The sequence below is a fragment of the Pongo abelii genome, chromosome 6 (genome assembly GCF_028885655.2).
Source record: "Pongo abelii isolate AG06213 chromosome 6, NHGRI_mPonAbe1-v2.0_pri, whole genome shotgun sequence".
Lineage (NCBI taxonomy): Eukaryota > Metazoa > Chordata > Mammalia > Primates > Hominidae > Pongo > Pongo abelii.
In genome coordinates this window covers 148,489,293-148,516,264 of record NC_071991.2, presented here as the reverse complement: position 1 = coordinate 148,516,264, position 26,972 = coordinate 148,489,293, and the positions used below count along the sequence as shown (strand labels likewise).

At 57.8% G+C, this 26,972-nt stretch overlaps 2 protein-coding genes across 6 annotated transcripts; both read right to left on the bottom strand.

Annotated features, from left to right (window-relative positions):
* Window positions 1-1,002: 1,002 nt before the first annotated feature.
* Window positions 1,003-6,355, bottom strand: ASIC3 (acid sensing ion channel subunit 3). 2 transcript variants are annotated; one of them, XM_063726201.1, is made up of 13 exons: window positions 6,033-6,355; window positions 5,078-5,261; window positions 4,376-4,943; window positions 3,538-3,688; window positions 3,186-3,313; window positions 2,841-3,036; window positions 2,671-2,727; window positions 2,447-2,594; window positions 1,875-1,966; window positions 1,715-1,794; window positions 1,540-1,611; window positions 1,303-1,361; window positions 1,003-1,203 (listed from the first exon to the last, which is right to left on the bottom strand). In XM_063726201.1, the coding sequence occupies exons 3-13, from the start codon at window positions 4,907-4,909 to the stop codon at window positions 1,125-1,127; spliced, it is 1,596 nt and encodes a 531-aa protein (XP_063582271.1). In that variant the 5' UTR covers window positions 4,910-4,943; window positions 5,078-5,261; window positions 6,033-6,355; the 3' UTR covers window positions 1,003-1,124. The 2 variants fall into 2 exon arrangements, with proteins under 2 accessions (XP_063582271.1, XP_054415955.1); XM_054559980.2 differs by having other exon boundaries at window positions 5,078-6,355.
* On the bottom strand, window positions 6,346-26,517 carry ABCB8 (ATP binding cassette subfamily B member 8). 4 transcript variants are annotated; one of them, NM_001131117.1, is given in 16 exon segments: window positions 6,346-8,572; window positions 9,560-9,810; window positions 11,445-11,592; window positions 12,322-12,455; window positions 12,635-12,729; window positions 12,923-13,059; window positions 13,258-13,291; window positions 18,309-18,414; window positions 18,788-18,885; window positions 18,991-19,076; window positions 19,195-19,356; window positions 20,109-20,214; window positions 20,339-20,433; window positions 20,510-20,665; window positions 21,023-21,335; window positions 26,316-26,486. In NM_001131117.1, coding segments are annotated over 16 exon segments (2,157 nt in total). In that variant the 5' UTR covers window positions 26,411-26,486; the 3' UTR covers window positions 6,346-8,431.
* Window positions 26,518-26,972: the final 455 nt, after the last annotated feature.

Below are 26,972 nucleotides of genomic sequence, written 5' to 3'. Positions count from 1 at the left end.
GTGTCTCTGCTCTGTTACTGCCAGCGGCAATCCTGCTTCTGGCTCAAAGACAGCACCTTGCTCTTCTACTTTAAGAGGCCATGACCCTCACCCCTCACCCCTGGGGCAGGGCAGCACTGTCGCTGCACAACCATTCCTCCCACCCTCCCTCCCTCTGCCCAGGAGGGCCTGACGTGGTCCCTCAGAGTGAGGGGAGCAAGGATGGGCTCCCCACCAGGGTGGAGAGGAAAGGGCTGGGCCTCTCCTTGTGGTTCTCCATATCTCAGGTGGATCCTCTTGTCCCTTCCCTCATCATCCCCCCATACCCAGGCCTGCAGGCTGGCACAGGAGAGCCCCAAAGATATGGTTCCATCAGGAACACCCCCTCCCACTCCCTATTTGTCAGTTTCCCAATGTTTGGGGTACAGTGAAAGACAGGGAAGTTGGGCCTGTGGCTGGGGCCTGGTGTGTCCTTACTGGCAGGAAGGGGAAGGGAGGGCTCCGCCCACACCCACACCCACCCCCACCCCCACCCCCACCGTCTCAAGCCTGGGACCTTTAGCTCTTGTGGGGAGGCTGAGGAGGCAGAACTTGTTTGTATGGAGACAGGCTGTGTGCCGCACTTCGTCCCAAATGTGGGAAAGGAGTCAGGATGTAAGGCAGGACACAGGTGTTCTTGAAAGTGGAGTTGCCCCGTCTTCTCCCTGCCTTTTCTTGCTGGGCTCTGGGCAGAGTTTTCTGCCAGTTATACCTTTATTGCTGACTGTGATTCTGCACCTCACACCTAACCCTGGGCTTGGAGGATACCTGTCCTCCCTTCTCTCTAAGATGTCAGTCGGCTAAACTCACTCACACTGAGGTGCAAATGACTGATAACCTCTTGCTACCATTCTCCCCTAGAGATTCATGGGGGTTCAAGGGCCCAGCTCCACATTTCAGAAGCCACGTCCAGCTGGATGATGGCTGGCAGAAGACTTCCGATGGCTAAGTTGGGCTGACCTTGGCTTAGCTACTCTCTGCCCTGTAAGAGAAACAGCTGAGGCTGATGCATAAGGACTTTATTTGGGGTGAAGACGGAAAAGCTACGTGCAGGCTAGGCATGTCCAGGATGTCAGGGCGGGGCTCCGAGGACACAGACAGCAGGTCTAGAGCTGTGTGACAAGGTAGCAGGTGCGGTGGGAGGCGGAGAGAGTCTTGGTGACGGCACAGTGAGGGGTGGGAGGTCTTCGGAACAGAGCAGAGTGCTGGGGTGGGAACCGGCACACCCACTGTCCTGTGCCTGCCCCTGCCCTCCCTTGATTTTAGGGAGCCATTATGTGTTACCTGGGGCCCAGGCTGAGGTGGGGAACTTGGGTTCGATGGCTGCCCAGCCCTTCCTGAAGCTGTGTGAGGACGAGAGGGTCAGAGGTGGGGAGTGGTCCTCCTCCCAGGGACCAGTCAAGGTCACTGCACACCCTCCTGCCTGTTTCTCCTCAGCTGGGGCGGGATGGTGGTCTAGGCTTCAGGGGTGGGGCCTAGCACCCTTGGAGCAGGCAGGGGCTCCAGAAGAGGGGCTGTTACCAGATTGGTGCTGGAGTGCCTTTGGGAGTGCCGTCGGTTCCAAAAATATCCCAGGACCTTGTCTCGGAACACCTGGAGGCAAGGAGGATGGGAGGTGGCCAGTGCATGCCTTCCCCCTCATCCTAGGGGCCCTGATTCCCACCTCCCACCCCCCGCAGTGGGGGCCTTGGCCCACCTCACAGAGGTAGTCTAGGATCTCGAGGATGGTGAGCAGGCTGGCCCCGATGAACAGCCCCATCTGGCCCCCAATGTCACCTGTGGAGACAGGGTCACCCTTCAACTCACAGCCACCTGCCTGCCCACAACTCCCAGCCCTGGGGGCCCTGCACACACACCAAGCAGCTCCGACATCTCATAGGCCTTCTTCTGCTCCACGGTCTCATAGTTGAGGGCCTCAAAGAAGATGTCCAGGGCCAGCACGTTCTCCCTGAGGACAAGAGTGGCCTCAACTGTGGGCTGGCCACCGCCTGGTGCCCACTGCTGGCAAGAAGCAGCTGTGGGTTCTCTCACCCCTTTCAAGAACCCTGGGAGGGGCCGGGCACGGTGGCTCACACCTGTACTCCCTGCACTTTGGGAGGATGAGGAGGGAGGATCTTGAGGCCAGGAGTGAGACCAGCCTCGGCAATACAGTGAGTCCCCGCCCCCGCCCCCCGCCGTCTCTATTTTTTAAAAGTAAAGATTAAAAAATAAAAGGAAAGGAAGAAAAAAATCAGACCCCTGGGAGGAGGCGTCAGCATCCCCCAGGGCCAGAAAGGTTAAGCAACCAGCACGGAGCCCCAGAGCCAGTGAGGCTGCGGAGGCTGCCTCCGCCCGGGCTGTGCGCACGAGGGCTACGGCCTGGCCTGCCCCGCTCCGCCCCGTCGGGAGCCCCCGGCTCGGAGGAGCCCGCCCGCCCCGCGCAGCTCACGCGATGTAGGCCTCGCTGCGGTTGAGCTTCCGGGCCAGGAAGCGCGCGGCGGCGCGGCTCGGGATCCGCACCATGGAGAGCTCCTTGGCGTAGCGCGTGCTGGCGCACGGGTTGGGGCAGGCGCAGGAGTCCTTGCGAAGCATGGCATCTGCGGGCCACCGGGCAGCGTCAGCCGCCCGCGGGCTAAGCGGGGCGGACGGGAGGTGGGGGAGGCTCGCCCTTACCTATGGCCGGGTGTGCACAGTTCTTGTACTGCTGGGGGCTGCATACTGGCGCGTCGCCTGCGGGTGCCGGGGAGATGGCTTTAGAAGCAGCCTGCCGGGGAGATGGCTTTAGAAGCAGCCTCAGCTCCCTGGGCCCTGCCTGCCACAGGACAAAGACCCCAGCCCCTCACCTGGCATGTACACCATTCGGCAGCCGCACTTCCGAGCCACGTAGCGGGTTTCGCAGGCCAGGCGACACCCCATGAGGGTATAGGGAGGGCTGGGGCTGGGGCTGGGGGAGCCCAGGGGATCAGAGGGCTCCGGCTCATAGTTGGGGTTCAGAGATGCTGAACTGCAATCGCCCCAGGGCGGTGGCAGGAAGCTCAGCTGTGGGGGGACAGGGTTAAGGAGGCTTCCCGGAGAGCGTGAGAGGCCAGCTGGGGAAAGGCCCCTAGACAGGTCTGAGGAGCTGAGGGTTTAGGGTCCAAGGTGGTGTGGGCTTGAAGTAGTAGGTGTGGAGGCACACGGGAGGGTACCTGCTGCTGCTGGCAAGAAACAAAGGTCTGGTAGCCCGGGGACACCCCCAAGCCCAGCTGATCGATGATGGGCGGCTCCTCCTGGCTGTGGATCTGCACTCGGATCCCCACCTCAAACAGGGTCTCCTCTGTCGGGGAGGGAACTGTGAGGCCTGACCTGTGTGGTCAGGTCTCCTGCCCAACCAGACAAGACCTCTCACTGCAGCCCCTCTCCCCAGGACTGCCATGAGCCAGCCCAGCCCCTTTCACAGGTTCTGGGGGAACACCCTGACACCTCCTCTCCTCCTCTCCTTCCCCTAGCCTTTTGCACTCCATCCGTGCCCTCCCCCAGCCTCATTTGTGTGCTCCCTACCATTGTCCCTCCACACAGGTAGATATTCCTCCTGCTGCACGTCCAGCATGATGTCCAGCCCATTGCCCATGCCACCCCTAGTAGTGGTGAGCAACTCTGCCCCATCGGCGCCAGAGTTAAATGTGTAGCACTTTCCCATCCGGGTGAAGATCTGGGGAGGGCAGACAGGGTGATGGCCATCTCCCCCAGGCAGGCACATGGTCATGGGACCTCTCCCCACCTCATGGTATGTTTGTGTTTATTCTTTGAATACTGAAGCCCGCAACTCAATGCCCCCAGCCCCACACTCCACGTGGGCACATGTTGCAGGACGCTCTGGGGAGCCCATCACCCCAGCTCCTCCATCCCGCCAATCCCCACCAAAGCCCAGGGCACAGCCTACAGGTTTTTCTGTGTTTCTCTGGGGACTGTGGGAAAAGGAAATGGGCCCCTGTGGCTGTCCTCCGGGGCTGGCAGTATGTTGAAAAGGCAGAGGGAAAGCAAGCCCCCTCCAACCTCCTGGCAGAGATAGGGGTCTTCTGCCCCAGAATGGTCCCACCAGGGAAGACCACCAGCCCCAGGAGCAGGGCCTGCCTGGGCCAGACTCAGGCCTAGGGCCAGCCGGGGTCAGTGTGGCCTCACGCATTCCCCTCGGGCTGGGAGACAGAGAAAGCCCCAAGGAGGACAGCTTCCTGGGCTGCACGGAGTGGCACTGGGGGGTGGGGAGTCCGTGGCTGCTAGGAAGGAAGAGGTCCCCTGGCTTTGGGGGAGCCTACGCTGGCTAGGGGATTGTGGGTGCTGGGCAGGGACTGGTCGGCTCTCTGGGTCCCTGGCAGGATAGGTAGGGAGGTCAGCTCACCGTGGTGAAGTTCTCAGGCCCACAAGGTTGGCCACGGAAGCGACAGTCCAGCAGCATGTCGTCCAGGGAGTGCCCAGCACGGGCATAGAGTTGCGCCATGTCAAAGGTGGGACTGGGCATGAAGCCGGGCGGTGTAGGGGGCCTGCCCAGGGTGCGCAGGAAGGCGGCGTGCTCTGCGGGATCCAGGCCCAGCAGCGCAGACCCAGCCCAGTGCAGGTCGTTGGGCGTTAGGCGCGAGCGGCGCAGCGGGTTGATGTTGCACAGGGTGACAGCCGGGAAGACGAGCCGGTGGCTTTCTCGCTCATCCAGGGCAGTCTGGTGGTGGAACTCCCTGTAGTAGCGCACCCTCTCAGCCACCTGGTAGAGGAAGGTGGCCACTGACAAGACCACAGCCGCTGCCCACATCCCCCGGCGCAGGCTCAGGCTGCCTGGCCCGAAGACGTGGCCCAGCCCGTGCATCGAGCAGTTGCTGGCGAACACGCGGATGTCCGAGGCTGGCCGCCGGGCCTCCTCTGGGCCTGAGGTGGGCTTCATGGCCAGAACCCAGGAGGGGGGCCAGCTACAGAGGCTTGGAAGAAGCGAGAGAGGGTCAGTCAGGGGGCTAAGGAGGCTAAGATAGGATTCAGGAGGTCAGGCAAGGAGAGGAGAGGAGAGGGTGGGAGAGAGGCAAGGTTGGGAGGCAGGGAGGCAGGGAGGCACTACCCTGGTGGGATTGGAGGTGATCTGGCCGGTCAGGTCCCACTGTTCCTTCCCGAGGAACAGGCTGTGGCTCCACTGGGCTAGGCACTGGGCTGGGAACTCCGCAGCAGACCAGGTGGGGCGTAGCTGACCGTGGCAGGCAGGGGCTGCGGAGCGGTGCTGAGCCGGTGGTGCTGAGCCGGCGCTGCTGCAAAGGATTGGGTTTCAGCAGTGAGGGGGGAAAGGGGGCCGACAGAGCAGTCTGGGGGGTAGGGGAGGTCCCTGGGGCCCCAGGCTGAGCCATTAGTGCAGCATGGAGGGGGGCATGGCTGTCCAAGATGAGAGGCGCCAGGAGGAAACCGCAGTGATCCCAGGGAGATCTTGAGGAAAGCCCAGAGGTAGATTGGGCCTGGAAGTGCCTTGGGGCCCCCTAGGCTCCCAGTTGCAACCCCTGTACACTGGCCCCGAGGGTCAGTCGCTGACCCCTGGCCTAGCTCCTCCGTCCTTTTGCCTCTGCGGCCTTCCCTCTAGCTTCACCCAGGATCTGTTCCTTCACGAATACCAGAGCTGGCTCTTGGCCAAGCTGGGAAGTGGTTGGAAGACTGGCATTGGCAGATCTCTTCTTTCTGTGCCCCCAGTATCTCAGCCTACACTGGATGGCCAGCGCACTCTTCACATCCCACTTCCAGGGCCCGTCTGTTTCCTAAGTGTCCCTCTCTCCCTAGGGAGTCAGAGCCTACCTCCCCACACTCAGGCCTCTGAGGATGTTGGCCTCTACAATGGTTATGGGCTCACCTGCCACCCCAGGTAGAACATGGGTGCCCCACCTGCCACCCTCCCGGGTACCACGGGTGCCCCACCTGCCATCTCAGGCACAACGTGGGTATTCTGTGATTTCCCATCTTATACTGCTATATCCAGGACCTGGAAAACCTACATTTTTCCAAAGGGCTGCATACCACCCATTATGTGCACATACCATAGTTTATTTAATGACTCCCCCACTGATGAGCACTGGGAGTGTCCAGTCTTTCCATTACAAACAATGTTGCCATATCTTCACACAGATGTGAACTCCCAGGACTTCGGTGGGCTTTTTTTGACCATGAGTGGTAAAAACATGGTTCCACCAGCCAAATGTGTGCACACACCATGCTGCAACTGCTGGGCCACCTGTCTGTCCTCCCAACAGGACACAAGCTTCATGGGGGCAGGGACCGTCCTCATTCCCCATCGTGGGTTCAATGGCACATGACAGGTGCTTGATTAATAAACACTTTGGAAGGACTGAGTACCATGGTTATAGCACAGGCGTACCAGCTCCCCAGAGCCACAGTGCCGTGCTTTGCAAGTATTTTACTGTAGATGATCCCACTCACACTCTCAAAACAGGCATTCACCATCAAGCACAGGTAGGCTCCCGCTCTCCACTGTGGAGCTAAGGCTGAGGCGAGGTTAGGAAGACGGCACGGCTCCTGCAGTCTAGCTCTTCCAGCTGGACTAGCTGTGGGGTTTCACTGCTTCTCTAGGGGGTGGGTGAAGGGCTGGATTTGAAGAAGCCGCCCAGAAGATATAAATCTGGTGTCAGAGGCATTTTGGGCAGCCTGAGGCTGATGACTGAGCGGGTGAAGCAGGAGCCACCTTGGCTGGCTGCCTGGCGAGGGAGGGGTCAGGCCAACAAGCAGGGCCCCGGCAGGGCTTGTGGACTCACCAGAAGCTGAGGCCCTACTCTGGACTGCCCTAAGGAGGGGTTTAGCTGTGAACCAGCCCCAGGCTCTGCTCCTGGGCCTCCACTGCCTAAAGACACAGCCTCTGATCTGTCAGGAAGTGGGATATCAAATCAGGGTGGATGTGGGCCTGGGGTTTTTGGATGGCTTGTCCTCAAAGCACCATCTAGTTCTAAACCATATCCATAAGAGCCTGTGGGTCCCACTCTGGCTCCTGCATGCAAACTTGAGCCGCTGCTGCCTCTTCCAGGCTGGCCTCCCAGCAGCACCAGCTGCTCCATCAATGCACTGCGCCACACCCCTGAAAGAGGGTACCACCCTTCTTTACACAGGATAAATCCAGAATGCTTGCCTGGCTGTGAAGGTGCACCGCAGGCACCACCTCTTCTCCTGCCCAGGGAAGCAGGGCACCGTGTAGTCCCACAGCCTGGGTGTGGCTGGATGGGGGGAAGGATCCCAGTAGGAAGTGACAGCGGCACCAAGGTGGGGAGGGCTGGTGCATCTGCAGCAGTGCAGGGACACAAGGTCCTGCTGGGGTGCCAGTTCAGCCAAGGCCCTACTTGTGTAGGCTCAGAAGCCAGCAGGAGCCTAGCCCCCTCATCCACAGCCTCGGGGCCACAGGCGCCCATCACTCAGGATGTCTGCCTTCCCCTTTCAAGGTGTGCCTCCCAGAACCTGCTGGGGAGGCTGGCCTGTCCACAGCCGCGCCCTCCTGGACCGATTCTGTACTGGATTCTGCAGTAGCTGCTCCATTTAGCTCTGTACTCGTCAGCACTGTGGGCAGGAAGCTGAGAGCTCCAGGTGGGCATCAGCCCCTCCCATCTCCTTCAGAGCTGGGTGTTCTTGGTGTAGATGGAGGCTGGTCCACGATCTCAGTGGGTGAAAGACTCCAGGCACACAGGGCAGGGCCGGTGGAAGACAGCGTGGGAACTGGCCATTGTGGCCTCGTCCCTCCTACCCGCCCCAAGTGTTGGGCCCTGTTAGGCCTGTGTCCCTTGGGAGTGGGGAGGGGAGGTGAAATCTAGAAATCAGGACTGTGTTCACTGTGCAGGAAGAAGGGAGGGAGGTTGTTTGGAAGATGGGGACTGTGGGTTCCAGGGTGAGCCAGGGGATAGGCTCCTTCTCCTATGGTCCAGCGAGGCAGTGGCGACACAGGAGAGGGAGTCAGTCCCCAGTCTAGGAAAGTGAGGTCCTAGCAAGGGTGTGGGAAGAGCTTAGGTTTAAATTCCCAGGCCCACTTCCAGACCCTGATTTTTAAAAACTCCCTGGAGCTACTGTAGGCCTGGCCAACTTGAAGCTGCTGGGTGGGGCGGGGAGACTGGCCAGAACGTCTCTGAGAGGTCTGGAGGGGTCTGGGCAAAGGGAGAACAGAGTGGAGGTGTCTCGGGGAACTCTGTGTCTGCCCATTGCAGCCCAATGACTCTGGCAGACTCTGGTGGGAGGGAGGCAGCCGGCAGGACTGGGGAGAGGAGGGAGGGATTGGCCTCCCCTGCCAGCCGCTCGGCCCCAGCTTTATTGTGAGCAGGAGCAGCCGCAGCGACTCTCCACATGCTGGCCCTCCTGGGGGCTCAGTCCCCAGTAGGCTCCCCCCAGGCTGAGCCCCAGCCCTAACACTGATGCTTGGCAGCGACCACACCTCAAGGGGCCCTTCTCAGGACTTGTGCTGGTGGTTCCTGGGGCCTTCTGGCTTTTTGGGCAGTGGGGCCGCTGTCCTCGGGGCATCCAGGGCCTGCCTGCGGATGAGCTCGGCGTACAGCCCGCCTTTCTTCAGGAGCTCTTCATGTGTCCCAGCCTGGAAGACGGGAGGGAGGGGCGGATGGTTGCTCCAAGGCATGCAGGCTTCAGAACCCTCAGAGGGCTGAGCCTCTCTATCAGCCATTGGGTCCATGGTCACTTAGGCCGATGTCCCTTCTGGGGACACTCTGAAACCAATGCCCAATCTGAAAGGAACCACCACTGGCATGCTGCAGTAGTTACTGCCACTTCCCTACTTAGCTGAATTTTGGAAGAACATGATTCTCTCTGTCCCCCTTACAGAGCCCAAGGCTCCAACTCAGGATCTGTCTCCCTGCACAAGCCCCTCAGCCTTGGCTTGAATGAGCGGCTGTGAGCCAACGCCACACAGCCTCTGAGGTCCTACTCCTGACTCCCTGCACAGGTTCCTTGGCGCTGCTTCTTCTGCACCTGATACCCTGGGCAGCCAGCCCTGCTCCTCACTCCCAGCACCATACTCTGAGTATGTTTCCTTTTTGTTTTTTGAGACAGGGTCTCATTCTGATGCCAGGCTGGAGTGCAATGGCACAATCATTGTTCACTGCAGCCTCAACCTCTGGGGCTCAAGTAATCCTCCTGCCTCAGCCTCCAGAGTAGCTGGGAGTACAGGTGCATGCCACCACATCCGGCTAATTTTTTTTTTTTGGTATTTTGTAGAGACAGGGTCCCGCTATGCTGCCCAGGCTAGCCTTAAGAGATCCTTCTGCCTTGGCCTCCCCAAGTGCTGGGATTACAGGCACCCGGCTAGTACTTTTCCTTTTGATCCTGGGAGCTGATGGTGCAATAATACTATCCCAGGGGACAGAGGAAGAAACTGAGGGCCTGAGAGGCCAGGGCTTGGCTGAATGCAGGAACTCCTGACTCTACATGGGACGCTGCTTCCAGAATACAGCCCCCAAGGCCCTGGGGCCAGGCCACACCTTCATATAACTCATTGCAGCATTATGCCACTGTCCGTGATGAAGCCATCCTCAACCCACTGATCCACGCCCCCAGGACGACTAACCTCCCAGACACGGCCATCGGCCATGACGACGATGCGGTGGGCCCCACGGACAGTGCTGAGCCGGTGGGCAATTACCAGCACCGTGCGGCCTGCACTGGCCCGGTCCAGGGCCTCCTGTACGACCCGCTCGGACTCTGCGTCCAGCGCGCTGGTGGCTTCATCCAGTATCAGCACTGTGGGCTGCTTGATAAGAGCTCGGGCAATGGCCAGGCGCTGCTTCTGGCCCCCAGACAGGGTAGTGCCCCGTTCACCTGGGAAGGGAGGGGCAGGGCAGGAACCTGAAGCTGTGCACTTGACGGTGGCCCACAAAGGGGCACAGGGTCCTTCCTGAATGCCCATCAAGATCCTCTAAGTGCCCCTCTCAGCACTGTGCACCCTCCTCCTGCCTCTGACCCCCCACCCGGCACTGTGCACCCTCCTCCTGCCTCTGAGCCCCCACCCGGCACTGTGCACCCTCCTCCTGCCTCTGACCCCCCACCCCACACTGTGCACCCTCGTCCTGCCTCTGACCCCCCACCCCACACTGTGCACCCTCGTCCTGCCTCTGACCCCCCACCCGGCACTGTGCACCCTCCTCCTGCCTCTGACCCCCCACCCCACACTGTGCACACTCCTCCTCTGGGTTGCCCCTGCACTGGCTCATCCCACCTCTGGGTCCCTCAGCCACTGTGCACACTTGCCCTGCCTCTGAGGGTGGCATGACACCTGCCAGCAGGGCTTGGTGCACTCCAAGGGAGTTGCCAAATGCCCCTCCCCAGCCATGGCAGTGCCTCAGGCCAGGATGACCCACACCCTGTCCTGTGCCTGCAGTTCCAAGCCACCTTCCCAGCTCCCGGGTCTCTGTGGCTGTGGGGAACATCCAGCACCCAAACATGTGCTCTGGGGTCCAGTGACTCCAGGGAGGTGGAATTCGAAGCCCACAGAGGACAGCACAAGTGGCAGCCTGGGAGCCAAGAAGAACCTCAAGGTGACAGCAGGGTGACAGGTCAGTAAGGACACAGCCCCAAGAAGGCCCAAATGAGCAGAAAGTACTAGGATCAGAGACACAAGGAAAGTGCCACCCAAAAGAGATGTGGGAGAGCACCCAGTGAGGACAGCTGGCATCTGGACAGTGTATCAACACGGCTGGAGGAGCCATCTAGAACACGATGGCTGGGCTGGGGACACTGGCCCCACAGCTCAGAAGGCTGGACTCAGACTGACCAGCGTCGAGAAGCCCAGGTGTCCCTGTATCCTGAGAAGTGCTGAAACACTGTGCAACAGAGCCAAGACACTGGCCGAGAAACATGGCCCCGAAGGCTGGAAAAAGACCTGGGAGCTCTGCATGTCAAGCTCCAAGGTGCACGCCCTGCAGTGTCAGGCTGCGTGTTCCTAGTTCAGAACCACCAGAGCCCTCTCCTGGGGCCCATCCAGTCACCCCGATTCTAACGAGGAGAAACGACTTTAGAGATGAAAAGCACAGGAAGGAAACAGGAGCCAGAGGGGGATGGACGGTGGAGAGGAGGCAGCCCCCCGTTTCTTCTGTTGAGTCTGGGGAAGTAGCGGCCTTTTAGACTCGGTGAGGACTCCAAACACCATGCATCACTGTGTCCCTGGCCAGGGGCCTGTCATATGCCTTCTGTCGCATTCTCCAGCTCCTCCTAGAGCCCGTCCTGTCTCTGCAGCCTGCTTGGTCTGCTGGTTCTGAACCACATTGGCCTGGACTCCCCTGTCCCCACAGAACAACTCTGTCCCCTTTGGCTGTGCTTCTGGTCTTCCCTGACACAACTGTCTTTCTCCCCAGCTGTCCCTGCTGCCCTCAGTCCCACTGGGCTGCTCACTGCTCCTGTGGAATCCTGTGTCCCAGTGCCCCACCACCTGGTTCCCGGAAGACCCGAGTACCCACCGACGATGGTGTTGTAGCCCTCGGGGAAGCTGGTGATGAACTCGTGAGCATTGGCTTCCCGGGCGGCTGCGTACACCTCTTCATCGGAAGCTTCCAGCTTCCCAAAGCGGATGTTTTCCATGATGGTCGTCCCAAACAGGACGGGCTCCTGTGGGTGAGGGTTATGGAGACAGAGTCCACAGAAACATTCTCTCTGCCCCAGAAACCGGGGGGCCACCATGTACATTGGGACAGTCTATCTGGTGGATTAGATCAGGATCTCTTGAAGAATCAGACGTTCAAAGTCAGAGGTGAAGTGGGGACGCAGAGTGGCCCCCCAAAAGGGAAGGACAGGTCGACTTCCTACCAAGGGCCCAGAACCCCTCCCCAGGAGCGGGAGTGGGAGGAGCTGGCAGGGCAGGGCGCTGGGAGTTGGGGGCTTGCGTTTGCCTTTCTTCTGCACAGGCACTCTCCCTGGCGGGACAGCAGGCATACCCTCTTCATTCACGGCCCTCAAAGGGAAGGGTGGACCCTCGCTGGGCAGTGCCACCTCAAGCAGAGGGAGAACAGCTGCAGCTCAGCACCTCCACCATAGGCTTCTCTAGACCTGGATGCTATGGGATTTGCAGAGAATCTGAGGGATTCCCCATCTGTGTAGACTGCTGTAAATGGGGACAAAGCATCCCTGCTCTGGGAGACCAGGCAGAGCTGTGGCTGCTCCCGGGACAGGGATGCCACACCCACAGGACAGCTGAGGCCGTGTGAAGAAGGCCAGGGGTCTCCCAAGAGCAGCAAGGATGAGGGTGGGAAAGAAAGAAAAGGCACCTGAGGACTAAGGGGGCACGGCCCAGGGGAGGACAGGCAGTGGGAGCCAAGGGCTGCCCATGTGGCCCCGCACCTGGCTGATGAAGCCGACAACCTGGCCCCGGAGCCAGGAGGGGTCAAGGGTGCGCAGGTCCCGCCCGTCCAGCATCACCACGCCTGCCGTGGGGTCGTAGAAGCGCTCCAGCAGGGAAGCCACGGTGGTCTTTCCTGGGGAATTGGGTTGAGAGGGAGGGAGGCCAGGGATTCTGGGGATTGTCCCAGGAAAGAAGGCCCCTTGTGGCAGTGGAGGAAGAGACCGCACTGGGGGCTCACTGCTCCCGGCCTTGCTCTGAGTGGCTGCTAGAGAAGAGTCAGAGGGTGAAGAGAAGGTGGTGGGCTCCCCTTACCTCCCCCAGACTGGCCCACGAGGGCTACGATCTTGCCAGGGGGCAGCGTCAGGGTGAAGTCTTTCAGCACCTCGAAGCCGGGGCGGCAGGGGTAGCTGGGAGGAGCCGAGAGACCCGCAGTCAGACCAGGCTCCCAGCCCTTGTTGCCCGGGTCCCTCCTGAAGTCTCCCTGTAGCCCTCTGAGAGGGCCTGTCTATGGGGGGCATTAGTCCAGACCTCCACCCCCAAATCCTCTCGCCTCATCCTCAGCCCAAGGACCCATCCCCACGCCTGCTCACCCGTGCTGACCTGAAGCAGACGTTCTGAAATGTAACGGAGCCACGCAGCTGCTCTTTGGGGACACAGCAGCCCCCAGACAGCGGGATGCAGGGGTTCAGGGCCATGTACTCAAAGACCCGGGCGCCTGCACTCAGCCCCCGGACCACCTGTGGGAGGGGATCCAAAGTCCGCAGGGAGGCAGGAGTGGGGGTGACCACAGCATCTCCAGGGAGTGGCCGTGGCTCTGGGCTGGGGTCTCCCCAGCTCCTCTGCCCGCCCACACCCAGTCAATAGGCAGCTCCCACAGCGGCACACACATGGCACAAACTCCACATCCCAGGCCCTCCACCCTACCGGCCACTCACCTGACCAAACAGGACAGAGAGGTTGGCCATGGACCTGTCAGAAAAAGGAGAGAGGCTGGAGCAGAACAAGAAGAGCCAGAGAGGGGAAGGACGCCACGGTGGGGTAGGGGAGCAAGGAAGCAGGTGGCCTATGGCCAAATGCAGAGACTGCTCCTGTACCATGGGGGCGTGGAGCCCTGGGACGTAGCAACACCAGATCGCTGAGCCCTGGCTCCCTCCTTGGCCAGATGAGGATGACAGCTGTCCCTCAGCTCAGCCCAAGCCCCCGGGAGGGGGTGCTCCAGGAGGAAATGGAAGTGAAGGCACAGGCCTCTGTGGGTGTCCTCCACTGCCCTGGCCTGTGGTCTGCAGGGTGAGGCCTGTGCACACATGCAGGGGTGATATCAGCCCACGAGGAAGGGAGCCCAGCTGACCCACGGACTCCCTGCTCGGCCCTGAGGATGCAGAGGCCGCCACCGTGAACAGAGATCAAGGCTGTGTGGCTCACAAGGGGAGAGCAGATCTAATGCTGCAGACTCTTGGGGAAGCAATGACTTCAGCTGACATTTAGGTGGAAGAAGGGATGTTAAATCTTTTTAGAGAAAGAAGAAAACAGAAGACACTGGGCCACAGGGGAACTCTCGGGAGACCCCAAAACAAAATTCCCTGAAAAAAACTTTTCTCATGAGCTTGCCCCGCAGGTAAGTATACCCATGGTGTTATCTGTCTAGACAGTGGGTGGCCTCCTTTGTCCCGGCAGGGCCGGGGTAGGGCTGGCTGGCTGCCAGGAGGCTGAGGAGGAAGGTGAGTCACTGGGCCCTGACTGGCCTGGCTGACCTGTGACAGTGTGTTCATGCCTGGTCCCCTCCTAAAGAAGAGGAAAGACTGACTCCCCAGCAACCCTTCAGCTGCAGACTCACTTCTTCCAGCACTAGGGTGGGGGTGAGTGGAAGGAGCCTCGAAACCCAAAAGGAAAAGGTCCCAGTGGACTCAGCGCAGTCAGCACTTACTAAAGGGACCCGGGGGAGGCACCAGGCAGGAAGGAGCCAGCCCAGCCAGCTATCTGTTGATGAGCAGGGGAACATTCTCCACCAGAGATCTGGAAGACATTAGGGCCTGGCAAAGGGGCTTGGCAGCAACTGTAATTCAAAATGCACATGACTCATTGGAGTGCGATGACCCTGCTCTCAGGGGCTGTGGGCTGTAGGCTACGGGCCTGTTTCCAGGTGGAGCCTGGCCCTGATTCTGATGAGGCGGCTGGGCCCCACTTGCTGTCTGTCTGGGCACCTCCCCATCTCCATCAGGAGTGCTCAGGATGGGCTCATAGGTTAGGCTGCCTGAGGTAGGTCGGGCCATCCTACTCCCCTCTCTCTGCCTTCTCTCTGTTAGACCCCAGCGCCAATGCATAGGCCCTTGGCTTAGCTGGCAGGACCTAGTGGGAAACACACCAGCTGCTTTATGCAACAAATCCAATCCCCCCAAGATGAGTGGGAAAGAATCTCCACATAGGCAGGGCTAGAAGGACCCCCAAGAGGATGGGTCTAGGGCCTGTGGCTGTAGGAGCAGCTAGCGAAACAGCACAGACAAGCCCCTGGGGGTTCTTGTGTGTGTCATAAAATTGCTGGATGGCTAAGCAGTACCGTGGGAGGTAAAGTCAGAGTCTCAGGCCCTAAAGGGGAAGTGGGGGTCCCGAAGTGGGAGGGTTGGGGCTGGACAGTGCAGCCACTCTCCCCGCAGGGAGACTGTCCCACCACTGCCCACCACAGAGGGCTAAGGGGTGATTTTATTAAGGGAGCCACTGGGCTTCCTTTTTTCTTGAGACGGAGTCTTGCTGTTGCCAGGCTGGAGTGCAGTGGCGCAATCTCAGCTCACTGCAACCTCTGCCTCCCAGGTTCAAGCGATTCTCCTGCCTCAGCCTCCCGAGTAGCTGGGACTACCACCACGCCCAGCTAATTTTTGTATTTTTAGTAGAGACGGGGTTTCACCATGTTGGCCAGGATGGTCTCGATCTCTTAACTTCACGATCTGCCCACCTCGGCCTCCCAAAGTGCTGGGATTACAGGTGTGCGCCACCACACCCGGCTGCCACTGGGCTTCTTATGGGCCCTCAGGACTAAAACGACTGTCCCGTTCAGAGAGGCCAAAACTCTGGTCAAGGGAAGTGGGTCAGCACTGAGCAGGGCAGGCAGTGGTGGAAGCAGCCCCCCAAGACCCCATCTCTATCACAGTGAGAGCATCTGAACTCCAAAGCCACAACAGAACAGCTCCCAGCCCCCCAAGACCCCATCTCTATCACAGTGAGAGCATCTGAATTCCAAAGCCATGACAGAACAGCTCCCAGCCCCGCAAGACCCCATCTCTATCACAGTGAGAGCATCTGAATTCCAAAGCCACGACAGAACAGCTCCCAGCCCCCCAAGACCCCATCTCTATCACACTGAGAGCATCTGAACTCCAAAGCCACGATAGAACAGCTCCCAGCCCCCCAAGACCCCATCTCTATCACAGTGAGAGCATCTGAACTCCAAAGCCACGACAGAACAGCTCCCAGCCCCCCAAGACCCCATCTCTATCACAGTGAGAGCATCTGAACTCCAAAGCCACGACAGAACAGCTCCCAGCCCCCCAAGACCCCATCTCTATCACAGTGAGAGCATCTGAACTCCAAAGCCACGAGAGAACAGCTCCCAGCCCCCCAAGACCCCATCTCTATCAGTGAGAGCATCTGAACTCCAAAGCCACGACAGAACAGCTCCCAGCTCCCCAAGACCCCATCTCTATCACAATGAGAGCAGCTGAACTCCAAAGCCACGAGAGAACAGCTCCCAGCCTCCCAAGACCCCATCTCTATCACAGTGAGAGCATATGATTTCCAAAGCCACGACAGAACAGCTCCCAGCCCCCCAAGACCCCATCTCTATCACAGTGAGAGCATCTGAACTCCAAAGCCACGACAGAACAGCTCCCAGCCTCCCAAGACCCCATCTCTATCACAGTGAGAGCATCTGAACTCCAAAGCCACGACAGAACAGCTCCCAGCCCCCACAAGACCCCATCTCTATCACAGTGAGAGCATCTGAACTCCAAAGCCACGACAGAACAGCTCCCAGCCCCCCAAGACCCCATCTCTATCACAGTGAGAGCATCTGAACTCCAAAGCCATGACAGAACAGCTCCCAGCCCCGCAAGACCCCATCTCTATCACAGTGAGAGCAGCTGAACTCCAAAGCACGACAGAACAGCTCCCAGCCTCCCAAGACCCCATCTCTATCACAGTGAGAGCATCTGAACTCCAAAGCCACGAGAGAACAGCTCCCAGCCCCCCAAGACCCCATCTCTATCACAGTGAGAGCATATGATTTCCAAAGCCACGACAGAACAGCTCTCAGCCCCCCAAGATCCCATCTCTATCACAGTGAGAGCAGCTGAACTCCAAAGCCACGACAGAACAGCTCCCAGCCCCCCAAGACCCCATCTCTATCACAGTGAGAGCAGCTGAACTCCAAAGCCACGACAGAACAGCTCCCAGCCCCCCAAGACCCCATCTCTATCACAGTGAGAGCATCTGAACTCCAAAGCCATGACAGAACAGCTCCCAGCCCCGCAAGACCCCATCTCTATCACAGTGAGAGCATATGATTTCCAAAGCCACGACAGAACAGCTCTCAGCCCCCCAAGATCCCATCTCTATCACAGTGAGAGCAGCTGAACTCCAAAGCCACGACAGAACAGCTCCCTGGGCTGGAGGAGGGACGAGGCTGCCCAGGAGGCCTGAGCCCAGGACCAGAAAGGGTCTAAAGGTGCTCAGATTAGGGAGCATCGAGCAGAAATGGGGCCCACGAGGGTGTCCATGCAGCTGCGGAGATGGGAGGAACGTCTCTGTGGAATGTCAGGTTTGGGGCTGAAAATGGGAGCCTGTCTCCATCCACCTCCCCTTCCCTGGGACAGTACACCCTGCAGTGAGGGGTTCTGATCCGGCGGACACACACGCAGGGGTACACCATGCAGCAGGGCGAGGACACATGCCTCAGCAGAATGGGGTGGGGGCCCCGGAGGAAGAGCAGGGGGCTCGTGGGGGAGGGATGGGGCGGCAGAGGTGATGCACAGTTGGTGGAGACAGGTCTTCACCCTTTGATGATCCGTTACAGCATATTTACTATCTCGTTATTTACCATAACATATTTATGTAGAACTGCTTGTGTTTAGCTTGGAAAGAGATAGGAGCGGGGAGGCCCACCTTGGGCTGTCTGGCGATCAGCTCTGGTCACCCCAGAGGCTCAGCTGAGCGGGTAGTTTCGGACCAATGCAAAGCAATAAGCTATAAGGGTAGGGTGTGTGGGGACAGGGGTCAGCTTGTCATCCCTGGAAGTGACAGGCATGGGGAAGGGCAGCTCACAAAGCCTGTCAAGGATGGTCCTTCCATGCATGGAATGTCACAGCCTGCAGCAGAAGGGAATTCGGACAGGGTGCAACACAGAGGAAGCTGAGGACACAATGTGGAGTGACAAAATGCAGTCACAAAAGGATATAGTCTGACTCCACTTACAGGATGTCCCTAGAGTTGTCAAATCATAAGGATAGAAAGTAGAATGGTGGGTGTCAGGGGCTGGGGGAGGGTGAATGGGGATTCGAGTTTCATGGGGTTAGTTTCTGCTCTGCCAGGTAAGAGTTCTGGAGACAGACGGTGACGACAGCCGCACAGCAATGTGAGTGCACCCACTGCCCATGAGCCGCACACTTCAAAATGGTTAAAATGCTGCATTTTATGTTTTGTGTACTTTACCACAGTTAAAACAAATTTTTAAAAAGCCTGTCAAGGAAACTTCTGGGTCCTTTGGAAGGCTGAAGATGACAAGGACCTGCCTGCTGCAGCGCCACTGCCCCAGCCGGGAAGGTTGTTATGGGCCCTGAGGGGCTCTCTCCCCCCCGCCATGCATCCCTGGGGAAGCTGGGCAGGCCTGGAGCTGCACAGCAGTCAGCCCCCAGAGAAGGCTGGCACCTGTGTCCCCTAGCCCGCAGGGCTCTGGAGGGCGGCAGGGGGCTCTGTAGCGATGGGAACGGTCCCCACTTACCTTTGTACTGTCTGGGAGGCCACCAGGAAGGACATGAGGTCTCCCCCTGTCAGCTGCTGTCCGGCCACAAGGGAGCCCCCAATAAATAGGGTACCCAAGACCATGCCTGCAGGAGAGGGGAAGTGAGGGAGGACGAAGCCAGGGCAGAGGAAACAGCCCTGGGCCTGCTCTGCCACTGCTGACTGGGAGAGTCAGGTGAGGTGCATGACTGGTCCCAGCCTTGGCTTCCTCCTCGGAAGAGCAAGTCGGGGTGGGCACACCTCCATGGCCTCCTTGAGGGTGGCCCTGTAGCGTTCCACATGGCGTCCCATAGCTGGGTTGGGACATCAGCACCCTCCCTTTACCTGCAAGAGTTAGCAGCTGGCCCGAGGCAAATGCAGGCAGCCAGCAGATGGAGGGCGGGCCTTTGCCTGCCTTGGCTGCTCCCAGCTCCTCCCCAGCCCACAAGGGCCCCTCCAGCCCCCAACTGGCTCACTCACAGTTGAAGGCGATGTTGGAAAGCCCTTGGAACAAGGCGATGCCGCGGCCCAGCTCCTCTGCCCGGCAGCGGCATGCTTCCAGCTCTGCTCCGTAGCGCCTGGTGAGAGAGACCAGCGCACTCAGGAGGCAGCTGGGCTGGCACGAAGGGTGGGCAGGGTGTGGGGGGCATCTCTGCTTTGTGCTCCGCCCTCCCAGGACTCACTCCTCTTCCCGCTGCTCCATGGCGAAGGCACGCACAGTCCGAACGTTGCCCAGGGCCTCGTCTGCTACACCCATTGCCCTGGCGATCTGCAAGGAGTCCAGGAAACGGGACAAGGAGTCCAGGATGGGGACAGGGAGGAGTTCCAGGGAGTGGAAAGAGAAACAGTGTGGGGAGGGTGAAGAGGATGGCCAGGAATGGCGGTACCTGCTCCTGACACTGGCGAGACAATTTTCGGAGGCCTGAGCCCATCAGGGTGCCCACTCCCATCAGGGCCGGTGTGGCCAGCATCAGCAGCAGCGTGAGGCGTGTAGACAGCATGGACAGGGACACCAGGCAGCCTGCCACCTGGGTGCAGCTTCGCAGCCCCTAAGGAGTGGGAGGGAAGGCGGGAGGCTACGGCGTCCGCACCATGACAGGAACGACTCTTCCAAGGGTCAGCTGGCTGTAGCTCTGCACTCCCAAGGCCAAGGCCCAGGTCTTGGCCCCTGGGAGGCCCAGTGGCAGTCCATCGGTCACAGTACGTAACCCTAACTTGGCCAGTCGGAGTGCGAGCAGCAGGCCTGAGGGAGCCGAGCCAGAATGCTATGAACTGTGGCATCCTTCCCCTAGACAAATCCTGGCTTGCTTCTCTTTCTGTTCTAGGAACTGAACAAAGAGAACCGCATGGGGGCACACCAGTGACCACCTAGGCCAGTGTGTGGCATGATGCAGCAGTCAGAGTCAGTGTGGGCAGATAACGGGAGGGCATCTGTGTTTGGTAGGCCACTGCGCACGCTCAATGCTTGTCAGCAATCCAGGCATTCTGGGGACAAGGCAGGCGAAGTGATTTTGCTCTTGCCAGGAAAGGCTCTTGTCTGAGTGCTTGGGAAGGCTTTCCAGGGAAGATTCGGTTTCAGAGCAGTGGAGAAGCAGCCCATCCTGACCTCGGACACTGCCTCTACACTCTCCTTCCGTGAACTTCCATGGTCCCTCACTCATGCCCTCACCAGGCAGTGGGCTTCTCAAGGCAGCGTGCGCCTGTCAGCCCAACATCAAGGCTGGGGCGGGCAGAGTTGGCCTGGTGAGTCCACATGGGAAAGTTTGTGTGTGGATGTGGTGGGGGCCACTGGGCCACTGACCTGGGAGATGACAAGCTTGAAGGATGACTTAAACTCCTGCACGTCAGTTGTCAAGCGGCTCACCAGCTGCCCTGTCTTATTGGCATCAAAGAAGGCGATGTCTTGTCTGGCATGGAACATGGACCAACAAGGAAGGCAGAAGAGGGAGACATTACTTCAGGATAAGGCCCTACCCCCAGACCCCTCGGGCCATCAGTCACCCCAACTCTGCACCCTGCGGCTGGCAGTACCGAAGCAGGGAGCTGAAGAGGGCCCTCCGCATGTCCACAGCCATGCGCTCGCCAACATGGGACAGCAGCACCAGGTACCCGAAGGTCAGGAGTCCCTGCGAAAGAGCCCAGTGCACTCAAGGATGCCTCGGGTGGCTCCTCGGCGGCCCCCAGCCCCACTCCTGGCTGTACCTGGACACCATAGAGGATAAGCAGGTGGGTGCTGAGATTCTGGGACTCAGTCATGAAACTCCCCACGTGGTCCCTCGTGTACTTGGCCACGATCTCTACCAGCTGGCCCAGGAGCAGGGGGATCTGTACATTCACTAGTGCCGCACCCAAGGCCAGCTGGAATGGGGAGACAGAGGGGACAAATGTTTTGAGTGGGGGAGCCACACGCCTCCCCATCCCCAGCCAGATCTTGGCCCTTCCTCTCCCACTACTGAGCCCTGCTCTTGTCCAGGTTGCGGCTGGTCATGTGGACACATCAGTGCCTCTCAGAGGTTCAAACCCTGGCTTCCAGCCCCCACGGAACCCTGCCCACCCAGCCACCCAGTGTTGATGCTCCTGGCACCCCTGGACCCCTGGCTAGCCCTCACTGCTCCCGTGAGCTCTCCCCTGAGAGGCAGCGAGGCAGGAATGCCATCCCTTTGCAGCTCTGGGTCCTGCCCTGTCCCCAGGATGGAGAAGTGGGGAAAGCCTCACCACGACGGCTACCCCCAGGACCAGCAGGTGGGGGCGCAGAAACTGCCAGAAGAGCTTCCAGTTAAAGCGAGACCCCACGACATGGGGTGTGGAGCTGGCAGGAGTGGCCTCTTCTGCCTCACACAGGGCCACAAGGCAGAGGTGGGGATGCTTACTCAGTACCATGGGGCCTAGCAGGGCTCCCCCAACCCAGCACCAGGCAGACGGGCTCCATCTGGGAGCTAAGGGGGCTCGAGGGAGGTGGGCCCAGAGCTGGGACCGGAGGTGGGCCACGGCCCAGAAGAGGGAGGAGCTGCGGTAGCCATCAGAGTACCTGTAAGGAGAGAGAGGCATGGAAGGCTCGAGGCTCCGACTGCCCTCCAGCTGACCAGCACACCCATGGGGCTCTGGCTGAGCCCTCTGGAAGCAGTACTTCCTCTTCTTTCAGGCCCTTGCCCCTGCCCTTCTCAGGGCTGTTCTGAAGCAACTTCAGTTTCTAAGACATGTCCATGGGCAAAGTTGCAGAGGAATGAGATGCTGAGCACAAAATCTAGTCTTAAAAGTCTTATTCCCCTGGGCGTCTCTCAGGCCACACCCAGCCAGCCAGGGCCCTCGAAGCCTCGACTCCAGGCTCTGACAGAATGACAGCCTAAAGAACTGGATGGCACGTTAGATGGCCACACACTGCCTGGACAGGAAGGGGCCGGGGGTTCAAGGGACCACGGTGCAGAGAGGTGAGGAAAGAGCTGCTCCTGTGCCCGGCACTGGACTTGCTCACAGCAGCCACCAGGGCAGACATGGCCCCACCTCCTGGAGCTAATGGGCTACTTCCCTTGATCCTCACCTCCCTGGGAGGGAGGTACCATTATTCTCACCTGACAGATGAAAAAAATCATGTGGAGCTAAGAGAGCTGAAATAACTTGTCCCCAGGCAGCAGAACTGGGACGAGCAGGGAACCAAGTCTGAAGTCTGACTCCAGCACCCAGGCTGGCTCTACTCTGCCAGCGTGCCATGTCTTCTGATGTCCCAGGCCCATTACCCTACCTCCCCTCCCTGGCCTGGGGCGCCATGACACATGCTCCCTCTCCACAGCTGAAGGAGGAAACAGAGAAAAATAAAAATTCTAATAACTTATCTTGTCATCTTGAATAGGCCAATTACCTTCTCTTTCCTTCAGCTGTCGCATCTATAAAATGCTAACATCGATTCCACTATTCTAGACATTGTGTTTTTGTTTTTTTTTTTGAGACAGAGTCTCACTCCGTCACCCCGGCTGGAGTGAAGTGGCACGACCTCGGCTCATTGCAGCCTCTGCCTCCCGGGTTCAAGAGATTCTCCTGCTTCAGCCTCCTGAGCAGCTGGGACTACAGGCACGAGCCACCACGCCCAGCTAATTTTTGTATTTTTAGTAGAGATGGGGTTTCGCTATATTGGCCAGGCTGGTCTTGAACTCCTGACCTCATGATCCACCCGCCTCAGCCTCCCAAAGTGCTGGGATTACAGGCATGAGCCACCGCGCCTGGCCTATTCTACACATTTTGAACCTACTGTGTGCAGGTGCTCTGCTCGGGGTTATGGAGAGGATGGAGATGAACATGACAGCTGAAGTAACTCCCCTCACAGCAGTCATGCTTGAGTGCGGGAGACTCACAGTTAACTGGAAATCAGAGGCACAAAACAGCTTGAAGCCCTGCTCCTCCTTCTCCTCAGAAGGAGTCAGGAAAGGCCTTCTAGGTGAGGCCTGAGGGGGAACAGGCCAGGCTCAGGTGGGGGTGGAGTGTAAAGGGGAGAGCTCTAGGCAGAGGGAAAGCAAGTGTGGGTGTCTGCAGTAAGAAAGGATGGGAGAGAAATTTCAGGAATGGTATGACTGAAGCCTGACCTACAAGAAGGGAAAAGAGACATGAGACTTGGGGGAGGGGCAGTTTTCTAGTTCTTATAAAGCTTCTGGACTTGGGGGGCAATAAGGGTCATGGTGATTTTTAGGCTGAGGTGTGCCAAGATTAGGTTTGCATTTTAAAGATCATAGCATGGCCGGGCGCAGTGGCTCACGCCTGTAATCCCAACACTTTGGGAGGCTAAGGCAGGTGGATCATTTGAGGCCAGGAGTTCTAGATCAACATGTTGAAACCCTGTCTCTACTAAAAATTAGCCGGATGTGGTGGTGTGTGCCTGTGGTCCCAGCCACTTGGAAGGCTGAGGCAGAGAACCACTTGAACCTGGGAGAAGGAGGTCGCTGCAAGCCAAGATCGTGCTACCGTACTCCAGCCTGGACAACAGAGCAAGACTCTGTCTTGGAAAAAAAAAAGATCATAGCAGAGAGGCATGGGCTGGAGGCAGAAAGGACTGGTTGTAGGGAGCAGAAGTTATCCAGCCAGGAGAGGATGGTGAGATCTAGAAGATCTAGATGAGTTTACTGATGGGGAAAGGCTTTAAAAAAAGAATAGTGTGAGCTTTTCTCTTTACCATCACAGCCTTTCACATCCCTAGACCCTTCTAATTGCAGTCTTCATCTCATCCTTCCCCTGCTTTCAGGAAGGCCTGTGCCTTTTGCCAACATGAGGCCTTCTCCCACCCCATTCCAACTGCCAGGTTTTTATGTCTTGTTTTTCACTGTGTTCTTGTTTCTATCATAAAGATAGAGACGCTTACTCTCCTTCTGCCTTGTGTAACTGTCCAGTTTTCCCATTACGCCATGTGTTTCTGAAAGGCAGGAAATTATATCTTAGATAGCACTGGCAGAACTCCGGTACATAATAGATGTTCCGCAAATGTTTATGTTTGTTGAGCACATGCATGCCCTCATTAGAGGTGCAGGACAATCTGACCTAACTACTACAGGGTTTTGCAAATGTTTAGACTTACTGTGGTCTACAGCAAGAAACATATCTTACTTGCAACCCAGTACAATGAAGGCATACATGCTACACAAAATGGAAATGCTTCAGAAAATAATATTTTCTCTAATTCTTAACATGTATTCTGATTCTTTTCTTTTCTTTTCAAGACAGGGTCTCACTCTGTTGCCCAGGCTGGAGAGCAGTGGCGCTATCTTGGCTGACTGCAACCTCCACCTCCCAGGTTCAAGCCATTCTCCTGCCTCAGCCTCCCAAGTAGCTGGGACTACAGGCGCCCACCACCATGCCTGGTTAATTTTTGTATTTTTAGTACAGACGGGGCTTCACCATGTTGGCTAGGCTGGTCTCAAACTCTTGACCTCAAGTGATCTGCCTGCCCTGGCCCCTCAAAGTGCTGGGATTACAGGTGCAAGCCAACGCACCTGGCTAATTTTTGTATGGGGTTTCACCATGATGGCCAGGCTGGTCTTGAACTCCTGACCTCAAGTGATCTGCCTGCCTTGGCCCCCCAAAGTGCTGGGATTACAGGTGTGAGCCACTGTGCCTGGCCTACATTTACTTTTATTTATTTATTTATTTACTTATTTGAGATGGAGTCTTGCTCTGTCACGCTGGAGCACAATGGTGCAATCTCGGCTCACTGCAACCTCTGCCTCCCGGGTTTGAGCAATTCTCCTGCCTCAGCCTCCCGAGTAGCTGGGACTACAGGCGCGTGCAACCATGCCTGGCTAATTTTTGTATTTTTAGCAGAGACGGGGTTTCACCACGTTGGCCAGGCTGGTCTTGAACTTCTGACCTCAGGTGATCACCTGCCTTGGCCTCCCGAAGTGCTGGGATTACAGGTGTGAGCCACCGCGCCCAGCCTATATTTACTTTTAAATGGTCCTGACCAACTAAATTCATTTCATAATCTATTGAAAAATACTGACTAATGAACACATATATACTTGAATATTATTTGATGTCTTTCCTTGGGTTTCTCTCTGGTTTAAATAACATCAACACCCTTACTCTTTCCTAAGAACTGTTTTTAAACCTTTCAATAATTTAGCATGGTCTTTTTCCAGCTTCTTGCATTGTCTCCAAACTAAGACTCTAAGAAAGGCTTGGTTGTTGCCAAGAGCATGTTGATTACTTCCCAGCACCAAGACTTCCAGCTCCAGCTCGATCCAGCTCTTGCCCTCCATCAGTCAGATGGGCTTCCCAAATGACACAACACCACATCCATCTGCCCTTGGGAATCTTCTATCTGTTTGGCCCCCAAGTAATTCACTCTAGGATTACAAAGGACGGCCAGGTGAGGTGGCTCATGCCTGTAATCCCAGCACTTTGGGATGCTGAGGCAGGCAGATCACCCGAGGTCAGGAGTTCAAGACCAGCCTGCCCACCAACATGATGAAACCCCATCTCTACTAAAAATACAAAAATTAGCCGGGTGTGGTGCACATCTGTCATCCCAGCTACTTGGGTGGCTGAAGCATGAGAATTGCTTGAACCCAGGAGGCAGAGGTTGCAGTCAGTCGAGACCATGCCACTGCACTCCAGCCTGGGCGACAGAGCAAGACTCTGTCTCAAAAAAAGAAAAGAAAAGAAAAGAAAAGGAATCAGTCCCTTCTCATAAAGCATTTACATTCGAGTTGTAGTTTCAGGGTCCTTGTTTGTTTCCCATCTGTCTGTCTGTCTCTCTCTCGACCAACCTGTGTAGAGTGTTTTGCCAAAAACACACATGTACAAGTTATTAGATTGACTCTTTTTTTTTTTTTTTTTCCTGAGACAGAGTCTCACTCTATCACCTGGGCTGGAGTGCAGTGGCCGTGATCTCAGCTCACTGCAACCTCCGCCTCCCGGGTTGAAGCGATTCTCCTGCCCCAGCCTTGGAAGTAGCTGGAATTACAGGCGCGTGCCACCAATCACGGCAAATTTTTGTATTTTTTAGTAGAGACGAGGTTTTGCCATGTTGGCCAAGCTGGTCTCGAACTCCTGGCCTCCCAAAGTGCTGGGATTACAGGAGTGAGCCACCGCGCCCGGCCTATTAGATTGGCTCTTTATCCCTGCTGAACATCTCTAGTTCTTCTTCGACTCACTTTGAATCCTGGAAGCACCACTACATTAAATGTCTCTTCATAGTAATAAGAATTTTCGTCCAAATCGCCCAATCAACTCCAGGGCCAGGAAAGGCGACCCCTGGTCGGGAGTGCTGACTGGGCGTGGTCACTGACCCCGAGCGTCCCCTCCTTCTGGCTGACACGCGGCTGCAGACGCAGGAGCCTCCTGCTGGCGACTGGAGTGTCACTATAAATAATTGAGGCCAACACCCGCGGAGTGACATTCCACCCCGGTAGGCCTGGCCTACAGCTCCCAGCAAGCCTCGCGCAAGCCCGTGGACTCCATCTCCCGGTGGGCCGGCACCGCCCTGCCGGCCGGTCAATGGCCCGCGCTGAGGTTTTTCCTTTTTTACCTGACAGCTGAGAATGTCTGGAAGCGGAGGGGCGGTAGCAGCCTGCCTGGGAATGGGCCACCCCGAATCCCGACCCGAAATAAATGCACCAGCATGCTGAGGCGGGAACACAGCAGAAGCAGGCAATAGCAGTTTCACCCTCATCCCACTGAGGGCTCCATGTTGGCTCCCGCCCCCATCCCGACAACCCCCTCGCGCCTTGGCAGTGATTGGTGAAAAGACACATCAATCTCATTTCAAGCTGTGATTGGAGGATATGTTGTCAGCCCCGTCCTTTTGGAACTGTGATTGGAGAGAATCGCCTACCCGCCCGCCCCCTGCTCTGGGCGGAGCCGAGCAGGAAGTCGGCCTGCCTTTTGCCAGGTGCTCCAGTCGGCTCCGGGTGACGTCAAAAAGGCGTGCCCCGACTGGCCCTACAAGCTATGGAGTATCCATAGTAACGCGTCAGCCGCCGACCTCGGGCCATTTTCCCAAGGCTCCAGGATCTCTGTAGATGTCCCGTCGTCTCAAGGGCGTGTAGAACGCGGGTTTTGGGGGAGGAATGAACAAAAATCGACTGGGAGTTTTTTCAAAACACGTACATATGCCCTGCCACCCACCCCGCTCTCCTAGGTGCGTCAGAACTGCTGGGACATCTGTCACGTGAAGGGGTGGGTT